Raw genomic sequence first — 20371 nt, 5'->3', positions numbered from 1 at the left:
TCTAGCCTAGGCAGCACGAGAGCTTGCACCGCCATCTTGAAGTCCTCTTCTGGAAGGAAAGGTTTTACATTTTTTAGCGTGTTCATCTGGTGTTTGGCCTCGTGCTTCCATGCTCAGGTGCTTATGCAGAGTGAATCCAAGGGATTTCGCAGAGTCGATAATGCGGGATTGCAGTTGAACGCCGTAAGATGTTTCAGCCAGTAGACGATCTTTGGGGTGTGATTAGGCGGAGCAATGAGAAAGAATTCCGCTTTGGAGGTGTTGAGTATGAGGTGGTTTTCAGTTACCCAGTTTTGACTATCCAAAGCGGTAGAGTTGAGTGAGACGAAGTCTTCAGGGGAGGTGATTTTCAGATAAAGTTGAGTGTCATCCACAGACATACGGAAGAGGATGTTCATGGCATTCAGAGCATTTGCCAAGGGTTCTAGGAATAAATTGAAGAGTATCGGTGATAGTGCCGACCACTGTGGAACCCCCATAGAGACTGAGGATGGCTGGGATAGGGATTAGGGATAGGGATACTTTAGTAAGTGGAATTTTATGCAAATCCATTAACAGGGGACACATTTCTGTGGGGCGACGGTGGGGTTTAACGGTACATTTGCTAATATTCTGCTAGCCTGCAGGAAACTGCCATCGTGGGGTTCAACTGTGCATTTGCGAATATTTTGCTAACCTGCAGCAAACTGCCACCACCCACTGTGCACAGCCTTCAACCATGCATAGAGATGGTTTGTAACTGAACTGGTCAGTGCAACTTTGAAGTGAAATGTAAAACAGTGATTTTGCTGATCTCTACTCTCATTCATGTGGTGTAGCACACAATAGCACTTTGCATTTGAGTATTCGGGCTGCCTCTCATCTCTTATTAAAGATGGAAGGTGGCTGGGTCTCCAGAAGGCAGTGATAGCAACAACATGCATGCTGAAGTAAATGTATACTGTAACAAGAGGAGATGCAATGTGTTGGACCTGTAGTTGAGGGTGACAACCTAAATGTTAAAGCAAAACATGTACTGTAACTGGGAGATATATGGGGCCAACCTTTCAAGGCCTGTCAAAGCCTGCAGTTTACTGTCATGCAGTTCCCTCCCCTCGTAAGTACACTGCATACTTTTTGTGTAGAGCGTGGCTACCCAGAGGCCTCCCGGTGCTAAAACAGACACCATAGAACATCAAGCGCTGTAAAAGGAATTATTCCCTTCACAGCCGGGTCTTCAAGACTTTGTGGAAGGGAAGTTCATGCTCCAAATGGCGCAGTTCAAGGGGTGAGTTTCAGAGTTTAGAATGCAAAAAGGCAGTGGAGCGTCCAACCCAGCGATATCTACGGTTCCTGGGGAACTTCAGTAAGTGAGCCTAGGAGGATCTAAAAAGTCTCCCAGGCAAATATGGGGAGGCTAATGATTATAGCAAAGAGGGACCTTTGCCATTATTCCCGCTATGCATAATGTAGAGAGACTTAAACTGAACACAGCGTTCTCCCTGGTGCCAGTGGAGGTCTCTAGGAGCCCTTGTAGCAGACTGAATGTTTGGGTATGTTCACCAGAAGGTGGACGGCCGCATTCTGCAACGTTTGCAGCCTTTTGGCCACATACCAGGGCATTCCCGAAATCCAGGTGTGATAACACAAGTGCCTGTATGATCACTCTTCTGGCTGTTAATGGAAGGAGGTTAAGAACCTTCCTTAGTAGTTTCATGATGCCATAGCAGCTGGCAGAGTGTTTTTCGGATTGATGGTCTATAGTAAGGTTTGGATGCAGCCACATCAAAAGACTCTTTATTGAGCCTTTGGGGGTATGCAGCTTCCTCAAGCAGAATGGTAAGGGGCTCAGGATGTTACTGTGGAAGTTGTTACCCACCAACATAACTTCAGTTTTGTCCTCATTTAGTTTTAGTTTACAACGAGCCAGCCAGCTGGCTACTTCCTGGAGGCTTGTAGTCAAAGATAAGTGACTGGAACTAGGCTCAGGGGAGATTGACATGACCAGCTGGGTGTCATCGGCTTAGGAGACCAATGACAACCCAAACAACCTCACAATATAAGCAAGGGGGAGCATATAGACATTAAAAGGGTGGGGCTCATGGAGGAACCCTGAGGCACCCCACAACTGATGGGGAGACTGGTTGAATAATAGGACTGGTCTAGGACCTGAAAAGTTAGATTCTCCAAAAAAGAGGAGAGCCACTCTAGTGCTCTGCCCCTGACACATGCCTTTAAAATTCTCTGAAGGAGGGTTAGATGGTCCACGGTGTCAAAGGCAGCACTCAGATCAAGAAGGACAATGGCTGCGGATCCTCCCTGGTCCAGGAGTTTTCTGAGTTCCTCGACCACCTCTAAAAGCGCCTCCAGGTAACAAGTTATTTAGGCGAAGGGAGTCAAGGTTAGAGTTCTTTAAAGGTGGCCTAACTACTGCATTCTTCCATTGGTGAGGGAACTGCCGCTAGACAGAGAAATTTTTAGCAACTCAGTCAGCACCGGAGCAATACATTCAGACCCTTGGCGGAAACTATGCAAAGGGGCCAGATCCAGTGGGGAGCCTGATTTTATCACATTTAAAATATCTTCTACAAGATTCACAGTGAGAATGGGAAAGGCTGAGAGATGACTCTCTTTTTGATCAAACGTGGTCTGAGTATGAAGGGAGTCAACCAGGTTAGCCGCATCAGAAACAGAGGAGTAGATGTCTAAGGTTTTCTTCTGGAAGAAATGTGGCAAGTCATTACTAAGATTCGCAGAGGCGTCCAAAGTGGGGCTAACTGCTTTTTTTTTTGTTCTCATTCACCTCAGGTTTTGATGACTTTTACTCTTGCCATTCCTCTGCAAAGGAGGAGACCACGGACCCCCACAAGGAGGTAGAGAAAGAAAGGCATTAGGTTAAAAAAAAAAAAAGACACTATCCTCCTCTGGTAAGTCTCTCTCAGACAGCGTCCGATTTTCCAGCGGCGGCATAAACTATACTGGGAGGCACTTGCAGCTAAGTCAGAGAGTTCTGTTGGCGTAATCATAGGACAGGGGATTCTTCTTCTTTTTTTTTTGGTTATCATTAAACCCTTTATTTGGATTTGGTTAGCCCCTGCCCAGTTTTGTAATATATCCCAGAATTTTTCCCTCTATTTGGACCCATTTCCCAACAAGTCCATTCTTGACATATAAAACATGGGCTCTAGCCATTTTTAATGCAGTAGCAGTGTTTTACTTATCCAGTTGCAACAGATCTCCCTTCTAGAAAGCAATAATGCATAAAATAAAGAAATTCCTAGTCACTCCTGACACACCCTCCTTCACCCCAAAAATTATTTGTGCAAGGCTTACCTTTAGGAGTGTTCCCAAAATACCTGTGAGTATTGATTCAACTTCATGCCAGAAACGTTGTATTTGCATACATTGAAAAAACATATGTAGATCTGTCGCTTTTTCCAAGCCACACTTTGCAAAGGCAACCGGCTTTCCTTCTCCCATTTTGGACAGCTTCTCAGGTGTTATATATGCCCTATGAAGTGAGAAAAAATGGTTTGTTTTTACATAAGCAGGCTTAACAATAATATACAGTTTGTGCATCGATACTTGTTAAATATGTTGTAAATTGCAGCTCGGCAAGCATCTGCCCCATGGGTCTTCTACCAGGGTGAATTCTCCATCGATGATGTCCTGTAACCCCCAGTACCAGAAGGAGTCTTCTATCACATCTGTTGGCCAATGTTCCATGGAGGTTGCTAACTACACCCACAGGTGTTTTTCAAGCCTGCGCCCAGCTCTTCAGTTGCATATACTTAAAATGGCAAATGTTGTCTTCCATAAGATCTTTTATCTCACTCCATGTGATTAGCTGTACATCCTGCGTAATCTCACCCCAGACAAGTATACCTGTCTCCCTCATTGATAACGCCAATTTATCCTTAAGGAATTCAGGTGTCCCTGGGGAGTCCCAGATTGGGGATGAGAAAAAGTAGTAATCTATTTTAAGCTGCCTTCTTATCGTATACCACATTCTAGTAAGTGCTTGTGGTACTTTTAACTTGATCATCTTGCTAATTCTTGGGTCCCCAAACTTAAAAAGAAAACCGCTGGTGCCCCTTGTACTCGCTTTTATCATTGTGGAGAACATAACTCCAATATCCAAGTCATCTGGGGTTCTAAAAATCATTCTAGAGTGGATGAGTTGGAAAGCCCATGCGTATTATTGGATGTCAGGCAATGATAGACCCCCTTTCTCTCTCCGCCTCTGCAACTTTTTCCAGGAGGGGTCCGGACCCCTTTATATGCCCAAATAAAAGAGTTTATTGCCTGTTGGATTTTATCTATTGTTAATTTCTCAAAATGAAACGGTATTGCATTAAATAGATAAGTGATTTTTGGCAGGAGCACCATCTTTACCAAGTTAACCCATTCGAAAATCGGAAGATGAATCCATCTGTTGAATAGCTGCACTGTTTCCCTGTAAATTCTCAGCAGGTTAATTTCTGGGATTTTGCTTATATCTTTCACAATTCTAATGCCCGGGTATTTCATATCTTTTTTCATCAATGGGCTATCTTCCCTCTGATTACAAATCATAATTTCTGTTTTGGACTCATTTACCTGGTAGCCTGATATTCTACTAAACCCCATAGCTATCTGTATGGTGGGAGATAGTGCGGCCTCTAGGTCAGCAGTAAAGATTACCAGATTGTCTATATATAAAGCAACCTTCTTCTCCCAAGTCTCCTAACAGAAGGCAGGGATGTTAGTTGTCGTCCTCAGTATCTGGGCAAAGGGCTCTATATATAGGCTAAATAACAGAGGGGATGAAGAGCATCCATGTCTTGGGCCCCTTGAGATTTAGAAAGGTGCAGTTAGGTTCTCGTTTATTAGAACTCTCGCATTGGGGTTTTGGTATATTAATTTTACTGCCCTACAGAATTTATCTCCTAATTCGAGTCTCTACAGAACCAGTAGCAGATAAGACCACCTGACCCTGTCAAAGGCCTTGGAGGCATCTAACATAATAACTGCGAGGGGGACAGAATACTCGGTTGCCACATCAATTGCTCCAATGAGCCTATACGTTAATTCACAAATGTGCCTCCCCTTAATAAATCCCTTCTGGTCCTTATGGATTATCCCCCCAGCAACCTTGCTTAGTCTACCCACCAAGATGGTAGTAAATATTTTATAGTCTGGGTTCAATAGAGATATAGGCTTATATGATTCACAGTTAGTGGGGTCTTTGCCACACTTTAGGATAAGTGAAATTGTCACTCTATATTCCATGATCTTGGAAGTTATATCCCATTATCTAAATTCTCTCTAATTACCTTTGTCATAAAGGGAGTTAAGAGTTCCCCCAGGACCTTATACACTTCTGCCAGTATCCCATATGGTCCAGTGGCTTTCCCACCTCTAGATGCCTGTATGGCCTTCCTCACTTCTTCATCTGTTACATCTTGGTTAAGACTCTCTTTCTGCTCTTGATCTAAAGGCTTAACAGACTCTGCTAACCAAGTTACCACCTCTTCCTCTGAGACCTCCTCCTCTTCAGGGTAAAGATCTCGGAAATATTTAAAGAAGGCCTCTTCCACTTCAGAATCATTTGTTACCATTACATTGGACTGCCCCACCTTATTTCCGTTGATATAATTTCTATTATTCAGTCTTGATTTTCTAGCCAAAGAGCTTCCCTGCTCCCTCCCCATACTCGAAGTGGGCTAGATTGCTTGCATCCCATCTTTTCTTAATCCTATTCTGTAGGGTTTCTCCCACGTGGTTTTTAAGCAAAATCAAACTCTTTTCCCTTTGGATTTTACTACCAGTAGTCGAAGTACTATCTGTTTTTATCTTTCTTCTTTCTGCCTGTAATTTACTCAACTCTTGTCTATATTGTCTATTTCTATGACTGAGTATGCTTGTGATTTTTCTGCTGATAAAGGCTTTCATCGTATCCCACACTATTCCAATTGGGGCGGAGCCACAGGTAATCAGTAGGAACTCACCTAAATCTCTTTTTAGGGCATCCATTATTTCTGTCGCTGCAAAAATAGTGCGAACCAAAGTCCACCTTTTATCTTTGTGTCTACTATCTTTCCTGAATGTTAATAGTATTGCAGGGTGGTCAGATAAATGTGCGACAAGATATTCAATGTCTAACACCTCTTCTTTAAGATTCGCTTCTACCAAAAAATAATTGATCCTTGATCTATGCCCATATTTTTTATTAAGAAATGATGTACCTTGCAGAGCTCCTACCTTCTCCCTTCATAAGTCGCTAAGAGCGTGCTGCCTCATCATAGATCTCAAAAAAGCTCGGGATTTCGGAGTAGGTATAGCCTTACTGTTACAGGATTTATCCAACTTTGGCTCTATAATGATATTAAAATCTCCCGCCATTATCATCGGGCCAGGGAAGTCTAGTATGTTCGTAAATACTGATTTTAAGGGTTCACAGTCATCCTGGTTTGCACCAGAATATCCTACTAAGATTAGTGGACTGTCCCCTATTTTTAAGTTCGCTATAATACATCTACCAGATTTGTCCACCTGTGTAGTTAATAACCTAACGCACCCCCCTTGTTTTTTAACAACTACTGCTACCCCTCCTATGTTAGCTGTCTGTTCTGTGCAGCCTACCTGCTGAACCCATCTCTGTTTTTTTAAACAACTTTGTACGTTCTTCCTTGACCAGGTGGGTTTCCTGTAAAATCAGAATTTGTGCAGGGGAATCTTTGAGGTACTTTAAAATCCTGTCTTTCCAACCGTTGTACGAAGTGAGTGGGGCTAACTATTGGCGGCTTAATGATATCTGTAAGAATCTTGAAAATCTCTTTAGGAGAGTTAGAAGAGTTGGTAATTTTGGTGCAGAAGAAGCCTATCTAATTTCTGCATGGTACAGTCTAGCGTATTTCCTTTATTCGGATTTGCTGGACTCGTCATAAGTCCTTCTCCATTTTCTCTCCATACGTTTACACTACTTCTGCAAGAAAGTAGGTGGGCATTAAACCATGAAGAGTTATGGGCCAAATGGCCATCTTTCCGCCACCTAACTGGTAGAACTCTGTCCAGTGATTCAGTAATCCACTCACTTAACTGGTGAGTGGCCCATGCTACACGATCTATATCTATGAGAATGGATTTTAAAGTTTCCATGACCTCTAGCCGGTCATCCACAATAAGTTTAGGCCAGGCGCGATCCAGCCCTCTAAACCGAGGGAAGGAAGATGGGTGAGGAAGGCGTCATGAAGGTGAAAGCTATCGTAAAAAGGTCCGAACAAGTTAGGGGCAATGGGGTTTGGATCTGAAGAGTACAAATATTACTAAAACAAGGACAATGGTTTGGGCCTTGTGATGGGTAGGACCCTCCACCAGCTGTATTAACAGTAATGAGACCATATATTGTAAGAGGGTTATAGAGGCACTATCTTTCGGGTCATTCACATGAAGGTTAAAATAGTCAAGTACAGTGAAGTTAGCTCCATTGATGGCTAACCCTGCAATCACTTCTGGAAGGGCCTGATGGAAATGAGCCTATGGTTCTGGGGGTCTATACAAAAGAATTCCAGAAAAGGAGAATGTAGGGCATAGTGTTAGTGAAAAGAAAAGACTTACAGTTAGGGTTGCTAAGCAGCGAAGTGAGGCACGTCAACGACTCCCTTTGTGCAATTGCTATCCCAACATCACCTTTATTCTTGCTATCTAGTCTTGCAATGCGATAGTCAAGGGGAAGATCCTGAATAACTTTACACCCAGAGTTCTCCGACAGCCAATTTATGGGCATCCCCAGAAAGCGGTAATTGGTCAGGCAATCCACCAGACTGAAGAAGTGATGCTGACTCCAGCCATTTTTAATACACCTTCTAGGACTTCACTGCCACTTACACCCATGCACCCATATGGCTTCATCAAAAGATCTCCGAAAAAGAGACCCCTCGGGGGACCTGTAGGGCATTTCAGCACTGGCCCGACGAGGAGCAAAAGCCCAATGATGAAGCATGACATCCTTCGGGCTGTGAGAGGGCATCAAGATGAGGACACACTGCCCCTCAAAATTAGAGTAGCACACAACGAGAGTACCTCTTACTTCCCCTCTTTCTCTCTCTACTTAGGAACGGTGACTCCCTTTTGGTATATGTCTATAGAGTGCAGACAGGAGTAAGGGAACAATTCTGCATCAGAGAAGTGTATTTAATAATATATTTTAATTCTTATGTTTCAGCTGGTGTTATTGAAGAACACGGTAAAGTGAACAGGATCCCGCTACCGGAGAGTGCACCTCAGACCCATGAAAGGTAATGGATGGTAAATGTAAATGTATTTTAAATGAATAACATTGAGTTTAATAACTCAAATGCCAGGTACAGAGGACAATACATTATCACATAATTTGAGCTCCTTAGGACCACTTGAGCACATTCTCATTAGGTCACCCTGTGACACAGTGACTAATTTAAGTATTTTGTTGGCTATATTAGAAATCTAGTTGGCGTCAAATAGAGGGAGTGAAAAATACCATTGGTTTTCTTTTAGAATGTTACTTTAAAATAGACAATATTGTGTGGGGCAATAAGGAATAGTATTTGGGATAGGGATAGGAATTTAGGAAAAAGGACACTACTTGGGATGGAGAATAGAGGCAGAGAAACTGGCAAGGTGCTTGGTACTGGGGAAGGAGGCTGCGAAAGCAGTGAAGTGGTTAGAACGTTAAATAATAAGGAGCTTGGACACAAAGATACCCAGTGTGCGTGGGAAATAACCTGGAAGGGGAGAGAATGTCCCATTAACACTAGACAATTCTAAGGTTTAGTAAGGACAATCAATGATTCCTCTTTGAAGGCAGGAGATGGTCATCCTCACTAGTAAATTCTCATCTCAAAATTCGGAATTGACTTTTGCAGCTGATACTATTGCCTCTGTTAAGAGCATTTGTGGTTCTGGCCTGCCCAGACACATCTACTCTTCTCTTTCTGAGACCGCAGCACATGATGCAATGGCTTAGGAAGGATTGCATTGAACAATTGTGTCATCAATTTCTCTCTCTTAAAAAAGTCGCCCCTTGACCCTGGTGATTCTGGCAATTTTTGCCCCAGCTATAATTTTCCATAGCCAGCCGCACTGCTTGAAAAGATAATTGCTAGCACATTTCAGGATAATATTGAGGTGTACCAGCTCCTTTTATCTATCCAAGACTGATTAATGGTGAGTACGAAGAGTACTCCATCCTAACTGTGCTGGTGGATGGACTCTTTCACTTAGCTGATGGAATTGGGATGTGCACTATCATACTGTGCCATCTCTGTGCTGCATTAGGAATATTTGATCCCATCATAATTGGTCAATTGACAGACAAGTTAAGTGAGCGGTATCATGCTCTAGTGGATGTCATTCTTTTTTGATGGGCATTACTAAAACATGGTAATTCCTCCCTTTTCAATGCACATCTACTCCTGCTTGTTGAACAGATTATGGCTGTTGCATATGACAAAAAAATTGGATTTGGAAAGTTCATTTCAGAAATGTAAGGATGATTCTCTCAAAATTATTGTTTTAGGACCTTTAGACTATGGTTTCAGTGGGCATTCTTTATATTTTCACTTAATCAATTAATATGCTGGTCTCATATGTCTTTTTTTAATACATTTCAAAATAAAGTATGATTTCAATTACTGATCCTAAGAGCACAACATTGGGCAACTCACCAGGAAAAACGAAGTACAGCACGTAACGCAGTTTATTATTGCAAATGGTTGTAGTTCTCGCAAGATTGTGTTCATTTGCCCCGTTGGTAGAGATTGTTCTTCGATGAACAGCAACAAAAACCCACTAAGAGAGCACAGCTGGACACCATGGTTCAGCCGTCAGTTGCAGAGTAATCACATTAATCTTTTGCTCTCAGTGCTAAGAGGGACCCCACTGTAAAATCTCCTATAGTGTAGGGGTATAGCACACCACAATCAAGTGCCATTTATTGTATTGAATGATTGCTCAATCTGGTTCTGGACTTCTCAGAAAATCCAACAAAAAATAAACAAAGAAAGTATCCCACTGCATTTCAAGTCTAACCTGCAGGGCACCAATTTTATCAGGTGAAGCTCCGCCTTGCTAAAAGTGGGGAAGGAAAGGGTTCCTTTTCTTTAAATAACCCTCATTCACTGTAATAATGTCATACTTCATCATCTGGTTCACCCTGACTCCTAAAGGTCAGGGTGGGCTCAACCATCAAAAATCCTCCAGCTCACCCCTTTTAGAGGTCAGTGGGAATTGTATGGGCCTTGGCATCAGAAATGGAATAATGGAATAATATGACCTCTGTCGGGCGAGGTGGGGTTAACTGGTAGCGACTTTAATTAACTATATGTGTTCACCCATCTCAGCAGTAGCGGTTGGCAGTAGGTGTTTCTGTAGGGCGGTGAAGTGGGGAGGGGCATGGTGGGGGGTAGTAATGTATGGATTACGGAGTTTTACAGGTAAGTAAACATTTAAATAAATAAAACGAATTTCGTTGTGCGCACTGCATCACCAAATGTGATGCAGTGCGCGCAACGAAATTCGTTTTATTTTTTTAAATGTTAACTTACCTGTAAAACTCCGAAATCCTTATAATTCTACTAACCCCCTACCCTGCCCCTCCCCTGTCCACATCACCGCCCTACAGAAACACCTACTGCCGACTGCTATTGCATCTTAGTGTGCTCTGCTTTCTTTAATGTGCACCACTGGCCTGAAAGCCTGCAACACAACATTTTTTGGAGTGGGGAGTTTTGTATAATCCGTGAACTCGACCCAAAGGTATCAGAGCGCTTTACATGAGCACCAGTTGAATTACAGATGGACACCTTCATTTTGTTAACGACGGGGAGACTAAGTGATGTGATTTGCCCTGAATAACAGGATGTTCAGATTCCCTGCAAAGGCTCGGACCCAACTTCGAGGTCCGCCTCTCTAGCCGTTAAAGTAGCAGATCAGGGCCCAGCACTCCTGTAACTCAGCAGTTGCAGCCCAGTCTGATTCCTGATTTACGGTGAGCATGCCAGCGAAGTCAGACTGGGAGTGGTGCCATCGAGGTGAGGACGCTTGAAGAGCAAATACCACACATCCTGGACAGAGTTCCATGCCTGGATAAACAACGGTACAGGCTGCCACCGCAGCAGGCAGATTCTAGAAGAAGAATGGTGAGAGTGTGTAGTGTAGTTCCTATATTCCCAATAGGTTCTGCGCCGTTGGAATAATATATCCTATAGATTAGACGTAGGACTGAGGTCGACTAGGTCTCTATCGAATATGCGAAACTTAATAGTGAGTGCCTGCTAACTCAGAGGTCACTAGAAACTTTCTCGAATTCATAAGAAGGGATTACTTTCTGACAACCGCATAAACATGACAACATTGTTTCCCAAGAATAAGAAATATATCTCTGAGTCACGGAAACAATAGATAAGTATTTCAGTCAATCGTGCATGCTTCGTTTCTACAGAGTTGCAGAGAAATAAAGAGACGGGCGTTTTCAATAAAAAGTGTTTATTGAACAGTCTTCTTTCTCATGCAAGAGAAGGGAACTGCTACAATTGTTAAGCAGACTGCAAAGTATAATGCGTACAGCGAGAACAATATTATAAAATAATACTGTAAGAGCATTTTATGGTTTCTATGCCATATAAAAATACATACATATATAACAATGGCTAAAATACTCAACTGGTGCTCCTACAATACGCCTACCCCAATGTACCTAACCTAAGTCTAGTACGCTGGAAGAAGTAAGTATTGTGTAGCATAGTTTTTAGTTTTCTTTGCCAATAATCTATCCAAGATTTCTCTAGGTTCTAATCAGCTCCATACCTTAGTTAGAATGAAGGAGGTCTGGTATCTCTGTCTCAAGACTCGATTTCCCAACATCCCGCAAGGGGAGCTTGGAAACACCGAGCTGGATTCTCAGCAAGAGAAAGGCAGCCTCTTGATCAGTGCGTTAGCTGGAGGGTCGGCTTCTTTCGGCACTTGCTGTAGCAAGCTGCATCTGGCAAGTAGACAGTCGAACTGCTTCGAACCACCGTGTCTTGCTAGAGCAAGTGAAGGTATATTTATACCTTGAAGGTGTCTAGGAATGCCATAGTTTGCGTAAAGTCGGTCATAATAACATCAGGAAAGAACCCCTAGGGAATAGTTGTTCTTTGCAAAGCACATGAGTTCTTGGACAAATCAATATTCAAGCAAGGGGAAGTTGCCTAACTGCTTAAGCCGATTTTCCAAGAAATCGTTGTGACGTTTGGTACGGGTGGAAGTAGCCATGCCTGTATTTGGTCTGCATGGGCTACTATATAAGGGCATAAATAGGGAAAATTCACTCGGTGCCTAACACGCCACACAACAAGTGCCTCTCCCAGTGCTGTGCCTGTATTTGACTTATAAAAGGCACCTGAACCACATGACTGAATAAGTTGTATGTGAAGCACACCATTTAAATAGCAGGAAAAGGGTTGAAATCCCATGTACTTTTACCACCGTGAAAAGGAGGGGATTGAACTGTCCAGTGCACATCCTTTTAGAAAAGGAGAAAAGTGACTCCCACAACCATATAGTTAGTGGCTGGGACCAAGGGAAGCACATGGTAGCTGAGCAAACCAGGTAGCAGATAATATAATAATAAAAGAAGCGTAATCACATTCAGAATCATGGCACATATCCCTGTCCTAAAACCTTTGATCATCTCATGCCCACATTCAACACAGGACCCTAAAGTGGAAACTGTAGGTGGAGCAACTGAATCAGTACTTGTCGGCCACCAACGTAGATCAGGATAAGAAGCACCTCTACTCCTCCACCTAGAAGGGGCCGATGTGTGAAGAACTGTCACAAACCTTGCATGAAGCAGGCCACCTCCAACTACAGCATGATCATGGCAGTGCTTAATGTGCACTTTGAGCCCAAGGCCAATTCACATTATGAGAGATTTGTGCAGCAGCAAGCCAGGCAAGAAACAGACAAATCTATTGACACATACTATATGCAACTGAAAGAACTGGCAAGCACCTTCACGTTTAGAGATGAAAACGAAGAGAAAATGGCATAAATTATTATCTGGCATAGAAAAAACTAAAAGTACTGACGTCCGTGTGCCTGGGTGGTGTCTATATAGGCACCACAACATCATAACTGACGCTGTCGAAGGTTGCCATGCAAAGCCGAATGGAGCCACCCGACGCCGCATGCAAGATTTACTGCTCAGGAAAAGGATCCAGCCTGACACCTGCGAAATTCAAAGGTAAGGAATCTGCAGCTAGATAGAGTCTCTACCAGATAATGCGTTACCAAAGGTAAGTAACTTGTTCAATATGACCCCTGTTGGGACAGGGTGGATTAATGGGTGGGGACATTCCATAAAGTATACATGTTCACCCACCTCCCTGTGTCACGTCTTTATTGTGTGCCACTGGCCGTAGGGCCATCGCCCCAACACTGACCTCATGGCGCCAGAATATCATGCAGTGCATAGTAAATGGCGTACACTTGAGTAGAAGCTTGTGTGCTACTGTTGGCATTGGGACCACATCTGTGCACCATCCCCACCCTCCACCTCAGTGCTGTAGTCCTGCCCCCTAGTTTTGTGACTGGTCTAATCCTTCATATGCAACCATTGTTAGGCCAGTGGTTTCAGTGCTCCTTGGGGCTTTTTAATCCAGCACCCAGGATGCACTGAAAAGTGCAGCTTACAGACTAATGCCCTTTAAAAGGGATCGGAAGGTCCCATGAGTCTTCAAAATCTTCAAAAGGTATCAAGAAGTCTTAACAACAGTGTACCCTGTACATGCGTGGTGAGTCGCATGGGCCCTGCCAACAGTGCATTACTGATTTACATTGCGAAATCATGTGATAGATTTGATTATAACAAACACATAAATATGTATAACACGCTGCTCCATAAGTATCATAAGACCCTATACTAAACTCATTTGACTAAGAAATGGTAGTGTGAAGCTGAAGCTCTCCTACGTAGGAGCCACCACTGCTCAGTATGGCTTTGTAGCAACAATAGGTAGATACTGTAAGGGTGTCAGCCTTGCTATAACCCCAAAATCAATGTAGCTATGTATCTGCATGTACAGTATTCAAAGTGCAGGAGCACACACGGAGCTGGTCTGCATTGCTGTGGAAGACAGTACAGTAGGTAGACCAGGTGAGACTAGAGATTTTTCTCATAGGATAATGTTTATGGACAAGGCAGACCTAGAATCGGAAGATTCCATTTACCAGCCTACCTGAACAGGAACTACCATTTACCTGAACTGTACTGGTGTGCCCTATCCTGACTACCCCCCACTTTGCCGTGCATACATATGTACACCCTTGTGTACTATTCAAATGCTAAATAACAATCACAACAAGAGCACCGAAAAGGAGTTCGTGGCCTGTGCCCCAGGAGAGGCTTTTATTTATGACCCATTCCAAATAGTTGCTCACTTGGATCCCACGAGGATCAATAAAAGTTAGTACAATCAGTAGATATATGTATACGTGCATAGCTCTGCGTTTACTGGGTTACATTGTAATAAGGCAAACATGGCATTTCATTCTTCTAAGATGAATAACACGAGTATCATTGTGGTGGTTCTAAGAAACATTGGTTATTTAATGCTACAAAGAAGCTGCAACACTGTGGCATGAAGTGATATATATTAATTCAACATTGACATTTATATATTTACTTTTTTAACCATAAAGCAAAGCTGGAAACTACATACAGTGTAAGGTATTACATCAGCAGTATTTCTTGGATTTTTTTTATCTGGAACACCCCAGTACTTCTAGAAGGATGTATTTTGGGCCACACCTACTGCTATGATGAACTCTCACCGAAATGTCTTAGTAATTTACACATTTTAACCCCTTATTGAAAAACAGATCTAATAGCCAAGATTTCAAGGACTCGATGAAGTTTTAAATGCCTGACAATGTCAGCTTGCACAGTTCAGGTATGAAGGTGACCTTTGCCTTCTAGACCCGTTCCAAAAGGAGGAAAATATCGCAAAAAACTCCCTAGAAAATCTGGCCATTCATGATGGCAAATGAAGGAAGTCGCTGAAGAAAAGTACAAGGCACCTGTCTCTCCCAAGATGTGGGCAAAGAACAGTCCAAGCAAATGAATCTGGAGTCCAGGAGTCAATTAAGGAGCTTGGAGCTGAACATTTGACCAAAACAAAATCTAGGTAAAAAAGATAGCAAGTTATACTTGCTCCAAAGTATATGATTCAGACAGGAAGTGAATATGATTGGCAGCCATATTGATATGAGTAATACAAGGGACGCAGTTATCACTAGACCTGATGAAGACAACAGAGAGAACCAGCAGAGTTAAAGAAGACTCATTTGTTAGACCTCAAATGGCCTGTTTCCACAGTGGACAGGCTTGCTTCCCTATTTCACTCTGACCAAATGATGAGCGAATATCTGCATTCTCATCACTTAAAGGCTGTGCAAGACTGTGGTAGGGCTGAATATACAACTGCTGGCCTTTCCTCACACGACATATGTTAAACCTTCTCCAGCATGTGCATGGAGTGAGAATACTTCCTTTCCTTTGCCATGCAGACTCCTGGGATGAAGCGAAGGAAGGGGGGTTACAAGGAGCAGCCCGAGCTGAGTTGCGGGAAGGGGCATAGTTGGTATTGCCATTGGGAGTAGCGCCATCATAATCGGTACAGGGAGCAGCGCTACTCTGGCCGGCATTTAGAGCGGTGCGCTATGAGGTTACAAGGAGCGTAGCCACTGTGAGCGGCCTTTACAGAGATTTTAGAAGAATGAAACGATGTTCAAATTGATGCCAGGTCTTCAATATGTTTTACGTCGAGTTGCAGGGGCACAATGTTGAGCATATGACTGAGCTCTTTGCTGAGTCTTGAAAAGTTGTACTGCTTTCTTAAATATGTTTCTTAGAAACCTGGATAGTTTACAAGGTTCCTGTTTAAGTATTGTATAAAAATTAGTTCATGAGATGATGGTGAAAGGGAACTTTGGCACCGCCCTGTTGATTAGGTGCACGCCTCAACACAGGTTACCCACTTATGGATTTGTTAAATGAATCAAAGGAGACCACCTAATACTTTTGCATAAATAGTTGGATCAATGAGAGATACATTTAAATCTATTAGGACATTAAGTCAATTTGCTGTTAGTCATTTCCGTATCCAATTTCTAAAAACATTAATTCAGTATAGTTAGAAGAACATGACCAAGTCAGATACTATTATCCTATTATTGCCCTCTTTTGGAAGTCACTTATACAATATATCATGCACAGTTTCCATTAAGAATTATGAAGCCAAATTATTTATTAAACTATTTATTCTTCCATTGAAGAATAAAGGGCTAGATGTATGAAGCAAATGAATATCGATTCGTAAATTGCGATTCTTACCAAATCGCAATTTAAGAATCGGTATTTGGTATGTATAGATATGAGTCTCTAGCCATTACCGATTCGGTGCGAGTCACAATTGCTAATTATGGAATTGCAAATAGTGATTTCATAAATAGTGAATCGAGTCACAGATACCAATTTTTACCTGGCAGTGAGTGATGACATCACAAATAGGAAGTAGAGCAGCAGCAGGCCTATAAGAATAATGGAGAGCCTTGAGACAGGTGATAGCCAACATAATCCAATTGGGATCTGCAGCAGTCAAAGCCATCCACCTCTGGAAAGCAGAAAAATGTCCAGTAAGAATCCTGATAAGGAGAAGGACCTTGAAGGGAGGAAGATAGACTTATAATTCTTTGAAAAAGAGTTGTAAACCATGATGACTTGTTTTGGAAAACACTCCTCTCTGTGCCACAGGCATAGAAGAAGAAAATCTGGCTGAAAATCCAGGAACGCATCAACTCTGAGGGGGTCACTCAGAGATCCATAAAAGGTGGTATAAGCTCCAAGCCAAGACAAAAGAAAAGATGGCAGCCCGTAGAACTGAGGCCCAGGCAACAGGAGGAGGACCTCCAGCCCAGCCATCACCAGCTCCTCTGGAGGAAATTATTGAGTCCTCCCTGAGCCAGAAACCGTGTCTGGACTCAGCAATATTGACATCTCAGAAGCTCCTTCAACTTCAAAAGATAAGAGTGATACGTTTACAGTGTCACAATAACATGTCTGCAGTAATGTGTGAGGTAACATTGTAACCATTTAGGCTGGGAAATGTTTACCTACAATATAATATAAGAAAAGCACCACTGTAAGTGTTAAGCCTACCTTAGTAGTGCATTATGGGATATATAGTACTCCATTATGAAAACCTACAGCACAAACCAAGCCTATCATACTGTAAAGTATACAAACAAAACTGAACATAACATGTATTTACATATTGCATCTCTATACTGATGTTCTAGCATCAACAGAACATAAGTCCGAAGGGGAGGGCCAGGAAGACACACACAAGTCCAGTCAAGAAGGCAATGTGTCTATACCACACATACATCACCCCAGAGTCAAAGTAGCAGTCCTGAACATGGTCAGACACTGCCCATTGAGGAAGTGAATGATGTAGGGAGTTCAAATGTACCAGAAGAACCTGAATTGAGGTGCAGACTACTGCACAGGGGGCTACATGTCCGACGACGAGTGTCACCAGGCAGTCTCATCACAGGTGAAGGTCCACACAAGCTATGGGCTTGTGTGGTGGCCTTGAAGCCTCATTGCTGAAGGTGTAGCACCAACAACACAAGCAAATTGTGCATTATTACAAAAAAGCATCACAACAGGTTTCCAACATGTAGCAGCAACTAGTGAAGATTTCCACAAGGCTCTGGAGGCAGAAGTAGACTCAATTACAGAGGCTATGAACAATCTATGTGGTCAAATGCAAACGGACAATGCAACGCACAGACGTACTCAACATCATTTATTCTCCCATTTGGATATGTTGAGTCACTCAATAAACCGCTGGGTTCTAGGAAAACCCGGTTCTTCAGTTGGCGCCCAACGTAGGGCGCCAACTGAAGAAACGGGTTTTCTTAGAACCCAGCGGTGCCAGGGACACACCCAAAGTTTTCGGATTCTCCTGTCGTGGAATACAGAGACACGGAATACTTCTGGATGGCGTCAAAGATCAAATTTATTAGCTGCAGCTAGTAACAGTAATCCCAGCAATACAACACGGTGTACAACTCAGGAAACTGCTCAATTTTCGTAGAGCAAGACATCACTTTTTATACACCATATTCTCATTACAAATGTACACCCACTGCGCAAAATTCTGACCAATAGGACACATTTTCTAACTGAGTATCACATTAACAAAAACCCAATTTACAGTAACCCAACCCAAAAGTTAATTATTAGGACTGTCCCAAATTCAATTTCCACAAGCCGGACAAACCCATAATTGAAAGCACTACCCATGTAATGAAAAGTCGTAAGGAAAGAAACAATTCAGATGTTGAGTAGGATAAGATATGTGCAAGAAACTAAAAGTTAACGATATCCTGAACATTGATTGGTAATTTTAGACAACGATCAGCCAGAGAAATTGGCTTCGTGAAAGGGTCAGTTTCAGGTAAAGTCCACATTTGTAAAGCGCACAATCACCCGTAAGGGTCTCTAGGCGCTGGGGGCCGTCGGGAAGATTAAGCGAGCTATTGCCCAGAGTCACATGGTGCAGGGCTAACCTGCCGCCGGAGCCGGGGATCGAACCGTGGTCCCCAGATTCCAGCGTCAGTCGCCCTGGCCGCGGCGCCACACCGTCTTGCAGTTCACTCACAAGTCAGAAAAGGGCCTGTTAATGCATACATGAACAATGAGGCCCATGCAACTTTGTTCGTTCGGTTACCTCCACGGCCTACGTGAGGGCAACACAAAAATGGCGTCACGAACAACTCAAACAAAATGGAGTCTGGTTCGAAATCACGGAACCTCAGACCCAAACTCCAAATCTCTATATCTTCCCTATTGAAAGCTACACTTGACTTGTAAAATGTTACAATGCAGCTCCAAGAATAACCTATGAGAAAGGCAGGCCTTTCAATACTGAAAAATGAAATTGGGAGTATTTCACTGTCAGGACATGTAAAACACACCAGTGCATGTCCTACCTTTCACATACACTGCACCCTGCCCATTGGGCTATCTTGGGCCTTCCTTAGGGGTGTCTTACATGTAGTAAAAGGGAAGGTTATGGACTTGCAAGTGGTTGCAGTTGACAGTTTGACATTGTAGTTTAAACTGCACATACAGACACTGCAATGGCAGGCCTGAGACACGTTTACAGCGCTCCTCATGTGGGTGGCACAACCAATGCAGCAAGCCCACTAGCAGCATTTGATTTACAGGCCGTGACCATGCACAGTGTACTTTACTAGGGACTAACTTACCAGTAAACCAATTATGCCAATCATGGAGAACCAATCATAATCACAATATATACAGAGAGAATATGCACTTTAGCACTGATTAGCAGTGGTAAAGTGCCCAGAGTCCTAAAGCCAACATAAATAAGTCCGAAAAAAATAGGAGGCAAAGGGCAAAACGTCAGTGGATAAACCTGGTAAAAGGGCTAGGCCCAAAAATAAATGCTATTCAATTTGTTAATACTAATGATCAGTTTGCATGAATTAGCAAGATAATGTTGAATGCAAACTAAACTGTCTTCAGGGTTGAAATTAACTTTAGCAAAACTTGGGTTTATATAAGCCTTAAATGACTGAAATAATGCCAACTTTCGATTACTTGTATGATGCAAACATTTTGGGCTGTGACTATTTGGAACCTGCAATCTCTACATAATTATGTGACTATTCACTTTTGAGAATTAATTGATGACCAGGTGACAATTGTAAACCATCTCAATGAATTGTTCATCCTACCAGAAGCATGGTTTGAAAAATGAAGGAAATTGTAAACTGTATAACTTACAATCTAAATTAAGGTTTATGTATAACTGTATGTAATGTTTGCTAGGGATATGTAATTGCGAAAAGAATATGAACTTCCTTTTTTAAATCATAAGTGCTCTATTTCCTATTTATTGCCAAGATCTGGATTGGGGAGAGTATTGTGTTTGTGGCCCAGAAATCCTTTAGGTAAGCCATGGGTGTCTACATGTAGCCACCAATGCGAAACAGTGGCTGAATGCAAAATAACAGGGCCCCTAGACATTTTGTCTAGAGACCCCATAGAGTTTTACCTAGGATTGTATCTACCAGGCATATAAAAGCCTTGGGCAGAGCCGAGGTCTCCCCTGCGGAGAGGGGCCTCTGTGTTGCAGGGGTATATGTCCCTGACAGCACAGCCATACTTTTAGAAAAATATTTTTTTAGAAACGTCTTCACCCAAAGTTTGTAAAAAGCTCTAAAGCAAAGCAAGAGCATCACCCCACCTACTTCTCAAATAAAAATACACAGCACAAAAATGCTTTTTTGTTAT

The 20371-nt window shown here is 42.6% G+C and overlaps 1 protein-coding gene across 2 annotated transcripts in view; it reads left to right on the top strand.

Moving 5' to 3' along the window:
* UBE2U (ubiquitin conjugating enzyme E2 U) overlaps positions 1-20371 on the top strand; it is a 357359-nt gene that overhangs the window by 253956 nt on the left and 83032 nt on the right. For both annotated transcript variants that reach the window (XM_078669184.1, XM_078669191.1), the window contains exon 7: positions 8186-8258. In XM_078669184.1, the coding sequence (XP_078525310.1) occupies positions 8186-8258 (73 nt within the window). The remainder of the gene's footprint in view (positions 1-8185; positions 8259-20371) is intronic.

Source organism: Lissotriton helveticus, chromosome 1_2 (genome assembly GCF_964261635.1).
Source record: "Lissotriton helveticus chromosome 1_2, aLisHel1.1, whole genome shotgun sequence".
Taxonomy (NCBI): domain Eukaryota; kingdom Metazoa; phylum Chordata; class Amphibia; order Caudata; family Salamandridae; genus Lissotriton; species Lissotriton helveticus.
This window is presented reverse-complemented; position numbering and strand designations above follow the sequence as displayed.